General features: G+C 50.5%; 1 protein-coding gene across 1 annotated transcript in view; it reads right to left on the bottom strand.

Annotated features, from left to right (window-relative positions):
• Positions 1-2,672: 2,672 nt before the first annotated feature.
• EBF3 (EBF transcription factor 3) overlaps positions 2,673-8,663 on the bottom strand; it is a 148,180-nt gene continuing 142,189 nt past the window's right edge. Inside the window, 4 exon segments of the mRNA XM_079137765.1 lie at positions 2,673-5,338; positions 6,403-6,515; positions 7,415-7,504; positions 7,997-8,185. Coding sequence (XP_078993891.1) covers positions 5,321-5,338; positions 6,403-6,515; positions 7,415-7,504; positions 7,997-8,185 — 410 coding nt within the window. The 3' untranslated portion in view covers positions 2,673-5,320.

Raw genomic sequence — 8,663 nt, 5'->3', positions numbered from 1 at the left:
AGCCACAACTGGCTGCCCTAATACCAGGGCAAGAGCTGTAGAGGGCACAGTCGTATGTGGTCCCCCAGGAACTCAAGTCTGCCCAGGGATTGCAGGGGAGATCCTGGTGAGGCCGGTGACCAATGGCTGCAAGGAGAGGCATGGCAGCAGCCTGGGAAAGGGCCTCTTTGCCCAGGAGAAGATGTGTGCTTGGACAGCTATAGACTGGCTGTCCGGGGACCGGCTGGACAGATTCTCCACCTGCCCAGCTCATGAGCGCTTGGGGCCCAGGACCGGGTGCCCTGGGCAGTTCTCTGTCCTGTGCTGCAGTTAGCAGAGGTGTGGGGAAGAGCAGATGCCAGTGTGGCGGTGACTAACCCAGGAGAGAATGTCTCTGAGGGCTGGCCAAGACCCTGAGTGCAGACAGACCTGCTGTGTTCTGACAAGGGCATCGTCCCTGGGCTGTTAAGTAGCCACGGCTGGATTCAGAGCTGATTGGCCCCTGTTCTTTTCATGGGTTCAGTTGTCGGGACTAGTGGAATGGGCTCGGCCAGAACCTCAAGGGAGTCTGCGCAGAGTCCAGGGCCACCTTCTGCTTCTTTGCCTGCTCCCATTTGAATCCAGACGGGGAAGGGTGGGTGGGAGCTGGGTCCATCCTTGCTCCCAGCCCCAGAATGGTCACTCACTCCCTGTGAAACCTGCGGCTCTACACTGGGACATGACAAATGACCAAAAAATCAATTTGTAATCTGATTGGAGGTTTTTGATTTCCTCTGATGAGTTTAAATTTCATTAAAAGCAACCTTATTCCAACATAAAAGGAATCCTTGAAGGGTAGAAGAGGGGATTGTCTCACCGAGTATAAAGCGTCCCAACTCTTTTGTGTGATTTATTCGTGGCATTAATTGTGAGGGCCAGCCCGTGGTGTCTGTTGGCAGCTGTGCTGTTATCAGGGCCTGGGATCGGCGGGCGCTCAAAGCACAAGGACTCACATTCAAAAATCGCTCTTTGGCATATTGACACTTTAGTTATCAACAACCCTTTTCATCTGCTGGGAGGGAGCTCGCAACTCCTGGGGCCAGAATGAGCTACAAATCACCGTGGTGGCCGCCTCTCTGCATTCTCTTAATTGTATGTATTCTCTGGAAAAAATGATCATCGTGGCCTCTTGTCTTGATGAGAAATTGACATTTCTGAGGCCGTCTTTGGGCGCCCAAGCAGGGAGATAAGGCCTGGAGTTGTTTTAGAGGAGGGCAGCTTTCTCTCCTTTCAGGCTCTTTATTGCTCTCGTTGACCCACTTGATGAGTATAGATTTCACGAGGTCTTTCTCAGCATTTGAACTATAAAAGGTTCAGAATGACACCACCCTTATAGACAAAAGATAACCTTGCCCTTTGAATATATTGATTCTTATTAACTAGGCTGTTAATGCAATGAAATGAGGCATTAGATTGAAGCCCATTTCAAGTGCTTTGAATAATCTTTAAAAGCTTGAAAGACCTTAAAAGGTGGCCTGACAATAATTGGCATACATTTTGAGAGAATGCAGTTCCGATTTGAAACACAAACGTAAAATAACTTCTCTTTCCCCCCAGGTTTCGTGGCCAGTTCCAAGGAGCGGACACTCCTGGTACCAGCTCAGTGGGAAGGAACCACCTGGCTGGCAGCAACTTCCCAAGCCCGGAGGCTGGGTGAGGAGCCTGCCTGCAGGGGAGGGCTGTGGGGGGTGGGGACTGTGAGTTTATATCCCACCAGCCTCTTTACGGTCTCTTTAAGGCTGCAACAAGAACGTAAAGGGATCTGATTGTCATTGACAGGAGAAAAAGGTATTCACAAGTTTCTTTATGTTTTGAATAATCGTTTCCTGTTTTGCTCAGCAGATCAAGTAATTAAGATGACATTTGTGAGTACTAATTTAGATCACACTTCTGTGTACATGTTATAAAGCTGCAAGCCGAAACAAGCAAGCCAGCCTTCACTGAGGAGAAAATGGAAAGCCCTGGGTGAGGGGACGGGGAGAGGGAACCTGCAGAAGCCGTGTAAATTAGAACCTGCGGCGGGCTGACCTCACGGGAGCCGGCATTTGGCAGCACCTACACAGGGCTGCCAGTGGTGCAGAGCAGCGTGGGGTGTGTCACTGCGCTGGATGCGAAGGACGGTGACCTCTGGGTGCACTGGCCTCTGCCCGCCCACCCAGAGCCTCCTCCACACGCTCTTGCGAGCCTGGTTTTTACCCAAGTGCAACCAGCAATGGAGACAGAAGGGGCACGTCCAGGAAAGCCAGCAAGTTGCTCCCTCCCCACCAAGTCCCCAGTTCAGGAGCAGAGGGCTGGGAACTCAGCCACCGCCAGCATCAGGACCATCTGCATCCTCAGATCAGAGGCTGCTCGGCAACTGGGCCACCCAATGTGCTGTGGCCACCGCACCCAGACACACACAGTCAGACCTGCATGGGCTAGGGCACCGTGTGGGCAGATGACATCTGGGGACCACAGTGGGGAGTCTTTGCCAGACACAGCTAGGCAGGTGGGGTGAGTGAAGATGGGCAACTGACTCCACTGCAGGTTCTCGGAAGGATCATTTTGACCTTGGCCAAGACTCGGTTCTGGGGCCCGGGGTGTGCCAATGAAACCGCTGAGAGAACGCGCATGTCAGTCACTTTAATAATCAAAACAGATAAAGTCACCAAAGGTGAAATTCACAGACAGGAAATACTTTAATTAAATATTGTGTAAAATGAACATTTTATACAGTTAAATATCTGAAAAAATGTACAGATAAAACAATCTTATTGTAGGGTCTTCGACAGCAAAATCTACCATTTAGTGAAGCGCTCAGTTTCGAGACAGTGAAGCAATGAGGGCGTCAACTAACGATCTAAACAAAACCAAGTGCAGTGAGGACTCTCGCGGACGTCCGTAGCGTGTGCACGTGAGCTTTCTAGATCAAACCTTTACTTATACAAAATAACACGGAGGCAATTTAGTTCCAAAGTGACTTCTCAGGCTTTCCCACGTAGCTAAGCCTTGTCAGCCGTCACATGCCGGAGTGTGACCTGCCAACGGCCAGGGATGTTCTGTTTAGTTTTTTGAGTCCCTTGAACAAACACTTTCTAAGGTGTGCATTGTTGGTTTTTTGTCAGAAAAGTTTTAAAAAGTCCCTCCTTTAGTTTTAAATTTGATTTCTGCGGAAGTTTGCAAAATGCTTGCTGTGCTGTGTCTGCGAAGCATTCAGTGCAAAGGCAAAAAAGAAAACAAAACAGAAAAGAACAGAAGTCCTGACCCTTTTGGTCTCACTGTGGGTTTGGCACTAACGGGCACAGTGTCTGAGGAGGTCATTCCAGTTTAAAAAGCACAGACGGTGCTGTTGAATCCGACCACAAAAATATTGTTTAAAAAAATTAAAAACCAGCAGTGATTTGGGTTGCCCCTGACCTCTGAATCCAAGGTGGGCTTGGAAGGGTGCAGGGAGCAGCCGAGACAGACCCAGAAAGGAGCGACCTACAGACAGGAGGTTTGTGCTTTTGTTTTGTGTGTGTGTGTGTGTGTGTGTGTGTGTGTGTGTGCATTTTACATCTTGAATCTCCAAATAAAATACCGACTAATAATTGTGGTGTAAGCCTGTGATAAAATAGCACAGAAGTTTTTCAAAGAAGTCCACTTTTAAGGCATCAGAGAAGTTAATGTGGCAAACATTTTAATTAAAACATCAGAAGTAAATTTTATTTTAAACTTTAGGCCTCTGAATTTTTCCAGTAAACACAGTTCAGCTATGTGGCGAAGTCATGGGTGGCAGCTAAAATGACTTTGTACATTCTACAAAAAATAAAATAAGGACACAGCCCCAAATGGCGTCGCCTCTCCGCGGCCGCTCCACATGCACGGGATCTACTAAGATTTGTCGCGGCCGGTGGCACCGATTTGCTTTGACTATACAACGAACTTTTTTTTTTTTTTCAAAAGTATTTGTTCAGATAACTTAAAAATAATATAAAAATAAACAATGAATTTTACTTTTCCTCAAAATAACAATAAAAAAAAGGATGGAAAGTCTAAACAATAGCAAACATTTGAAGTACAAATGAAATGTGAGGACACTGACCATCTAACGAAACAGGTCGAAGAGACAGGTCTTGGCTTATCCCTTCCCGGGGTCACCACACTGGGCGTGATCAAAAACCAAAACACGCAAGGAAAAGAAAAAAGTGGGAAAGCAATGTACAAAATGTCAAAGATAAATACAATATTTATAATTGATATGTTACAAAATAAAGTCCCTTAGCAACTGCAAGTGTTCGTGGTAAACTAAGTGTTGGATGGAGACCATTTTATCCCTTATAAGACACATAAGGAATAAAACTCATTTTTCTAAATATTTAAGTGGATCTGAAAAAATTCAAGACAAGTGTATAAATATTTAGCTACAACTTTGGCAAAATCACAAAAGTCTACAATTTTATAACCACATACAAAACACAGGGAAGAAGGATCTAGAAGTCAAAAGGACAATTTCTGGTACAAGAAACATAGACCTCACAGTAGCCTAAGAATGCAATAGTATACAGTGCTAGCAAAAGTTGAAAAAATGTTGCGGACCGCACTCGCTTAACAGGAAGCTCTAGCAGTGGGAGAATATTGGAACCAACAGACAGTAGCATCTTTTCTCTGTCAGTGTGCTTGTTGAAGGCAAGAGAATTCAATATCAAAGTTACAATTTCTAACTACAATAAGTTACAAAGTTTCGTTTCATTAAGATGAAGGTAAGCAATGATAAACCCTCCCTCCCTCCCGGCCACCCCAGATTCTCCTAACCATGTAGTCATCCTCTGTTCCAGTTTGATGGCTCATACCTCCTTGGCCCCCTTTTTCACCACAAAAAAATATTTCACATTATAGAGATACACAACCATTGTGAATCTAAGAATGAGTGCAGAAAAATGTCTGGAGGCATTTTTCCTCAGTGTTTCATGGTCATCCAAATGTGCATTCATGAAGTTTCTCCACACAGATAGCACTACACAGCCAAGACGGAGTCAGAAACTTTATACAAAATAGGCGCTGCTTTGTTTTCCTTATTCTTCAGGACTGAGAAGTGTGAAAATATGAGCAAGTTCAGTCAGTCGGATGGAACTGTTCATGAAGGAGCAGGTGGGGTTGCATGTCGATTCTTCATAGTTTAAATAAAATCTTTGAACAAAGTCTTTTGTAGCGTTTCAACTGCTGCTAATTTTTTGAAGATAGTTTTCTCAGCATGTCTTACATACTACACGTGTCCCCTGAAGTCCGTCCTGGGATGCTGGGTGCTGCGCAAGGTAAACTAGAGTCCCTCACATGGGCGGGACTACCAGCCCAGACATAGCTGCAACAGAGAAGGAGATAGCAGTTACCGCCGGCCACCTCCCACGCTCCCTCCGCGGGGCCTGGGTGAGCCCCTCTGCCCTGGTCAACAAGGGGGAGGCTCTGCACCGTCCTCCACTAACCAGCCTGGGGCGTGGCCGAGGTGCTGGGAGATCTACTTCAACCTCACGGGGCAGGGTGCGTGGGCGACAGGGTCCCCCACAGGCAGCCCCCCACAGACCTCCTTTGCAGAAGGGGAAAAGCTTCTGCCACCCTGCGTGCAACAAGAAGCCTGCTAATTTGCATACATCTCAGCATTCTGTACAAAGTGGAGGCCCAGACTCCCCCTCTGTCCAGAGACGGGAAGCGGCCTGGTCACTGCTGTGACGCCGGCTGAAGCCGTGCGTGCTCTTCCTCTGCACGTGCTAACATGACTGGCCTCGGTTTCCCCTCTGCCTCTGGGCCTGGCCCTGACCGCTTGCTAACTGTTCCGCAGCGTAATGGTGAGTCAGGGGCTCTCAGGTCAAAGCTGCTCGGCCCAGCCACTCGGAGTCTCAAGACCAAGGGCCGTGAAGAGACGAGAGTCACAGCACAGTGCTCTCTGCTCTGCTCAGAGTGCAAGAGAAACTCGGCACTGAAGTGCCAAGTGCTGTGGGAGCTTCCCGGCCAGCTCCCAGTACGAATGTAATCCAAACTCTTTTAACTCCAGTGTTGTTTAATTTTTGTCAGAATGATCGTTCTCATTAATTTATGTACAACATATTAACACATTTGTTCATGTAGTGATGTGAGCTTCAATTTCTCAGTTCATTAATTTCAACAATATTAATTTATCTCCGACTCACCGTTACAACTTTATGGCTCGGAAGGCCTGTGTACGTACACGCTGCTCAAGGGGCACCATCTTTTGGTCGGCCTAGACGCCGTGTCCGCAGACAGGCCCTGGCCCCTCACCACCTGCCTGCCGAGCAATGCTGCTTTGGTGCCCGCTGATGGCGCAGAGGCCAGTCGGCGGCGCCTGGGGGCCTGGGCGTCCCTTCATTCACTGACAGAGGTTGTGAGACAATTATTTCAAATCACGGATACCTTTCCAGTTCCTTTTTTGAGCATTAGTTCATCAAAGTGAAATATGCCACCGACTTCACAAAAGGGCCAGTTTGTCTTCTCCACGGCTACGTCCTCAGCACCCAGCAGAGAGCCTGGCACATAGTAGGCGCTCAGTAAATACTGGTTGAATGGATTCATTTTTTTAAAGGAGTAACTGGATTTGATTTTCACCGGGAGGAGCATATACCAAAGGTGGTGTCTGAAAGAGGCCAGATGACGGCCACTTAATTCAAGTGCCTGTGGGCCTCAGTGCATCACAGAGCCACACGCAAGCTCACACGGCCGAGGGGCACCCCGCAGCTCTGTCTGCTGCACATTCAGGGGCCACACGCCCGCCCTGCCCAGAAGGCCCAGGCGCTGGGCGGGTGCTGGGTGCCCACTCCGCGCAGCCCTGGCAAGCGATGCCTCCCACACCCTGGGGCAGCCCTTCTCCTTCTGCATTGAAAGAGAACACTCGGGAAACTCCATTCCTGTCCACGGAAGGCCGGCAGCCCAGCGCTGACGCCCGCAGCACCCTGGGTCTGGAAGCAGCGCACCCTTTGCCAGGGGACTGGTCGTCTGCTGGGCGAGACTGAGGAGGAAGGCTCAGCCTCGGGACAAGAGAGTGGGCAGACTTTGAGGTGGCTCCACGGCAGCGGCAAGCCCAGGAGTTATAGGCAGGGTCGTGCCCTGGACCGAGAAGGGCCAGGCCTGGCTGAAGCCCAGTGTGGAACGGGGCTGCAAATGACCGTGGCTGTGTTCACCACGTCCCCGCTCCCCTCACACGCTGGGGTTCGAGAGCTCCACCCGGAGGACACCAGGTCATCTTGGAAGGACGCAGTGGGCCAAAACCAGGAGGCAGAGTCTGGTGCTCGTTGGGGCTCAATGAATGGGTGTCCTGCACATGGGTCTGGGGCGGATGTGGACCCCCGACGGAGCACATGCAATGCCACAGGCCAGGCGAGGAGTCCCACACGTGCCCCAGGAGGCCCGTCCCGCCCACCGCCCTCACCTTGCAGTCCGTTCCCGTTGGCGCTGGTGCAGGAGGGAGGCGGCGAGGCTTGGGGCCGGACCACGGGCGCGAAGGCGCTCTTCTGTTTCACTGCGGAGATGACATTGGCAGGTGAGAATGAGAAAATGCCGTGTGTGCTGCTACAGTTTGAAGGGAGGGTGACCGAAGAGGCTGCCATGGTGGGGCTGGACGGCACTACTGCAACAAAGCAAACACGGTCAGCACGCGTCGGGCCGCGGGCGGCAGCGCCACGGCGACAGCTCTGGGGGCGGCCGGCGGGGAGGGGCCGCGCGGACAAGACACGACATGCGTCTGGCGGGGCCACTCTGGATAACAGGCAGACACTGCGCTGGACTCGCTCTTCCAATCGAGCAGCCCCGTTTCACTCGCTTCTTGCCAACGCGATGGCGTTGGGGCCCTTTTAGGTCAATTTGCGGTCGTCATTGGGACGCCCAGCCTCTGGGGCCACCCTTCCTTTTATCCAGTAGCTCACATCACAGAACATCCAAGCAATGCACACACACTCGACCTCGTAGTGAAAATGAATGTGCGTGATGACGTGTGACAAAAACAGACACTTACTGCCGTAGGGAGAGTTAGCGGAGGAGCCATTAAGAAATCCAGGCGAGCCAGGGACCCCTAGATTGGCCATGGCGCCACTTCCATATCCATTCATGCTAGTGCTGACTGTGTTGTAATTGGACTGCTGGGGAGTACTGCTGGGGACGTATCCTCGCGGGGACACGCTGCTTGTATTGCGACTGTAGCCGACTGTTGAAATCCCCCCCCCGGCCAAAAATAACATTATTATCAGCGACAGACACTTGGGGGGGGGTTTCCCCGAGAACCTATATCATATATTAAACATTTTTAATTGACCCTATGCTTGCCTCTCGCTCGAGTGCTTCCAGCCAGCTCAGATAACCTTATCACACCAACCCTACTGCAGCTGTCTCCTCGGCGAGCCCCTTGGTCTCTGCTGGCTTCGACAGCCGGCCAGAGTGCACTTCGATCTAACCGTCAGTTGCTTTCACGGTTCTCTTTAGAAGCAATTATCAACAGCTCGGATTCCTGGCTTGTCCCCCCACTCTCTCTGAACTTCCAGCCTCTGCAGACCTTCAAATGCCAGGGCTGACGAGGAGAGCTTGTTTGTGGCCGTAACTCCCCTGCAGAGGCTGTTTTGGGGGTCTTCGTTCTCTTTCTGTGAGGGGTGGGTGGGGAGGGCTCGGGAGCCTCTCCTGCCACAGGA

This window comes from Sciurus vulgaris (genome assembly GCF_902686455.1).
Source record: "Sciurus vulgaris genome assembly, chromosome: 4".
NCBI classification, from domain to species: Eukaryota; Metazoa; Chordata; class Mammalia; order Rodentia; family Sciuridae; genus Sciurus; species Sciurus vulgaris.
This window is presented reverse-complemented; position numbering and strand designations above follow the sequence as displayed.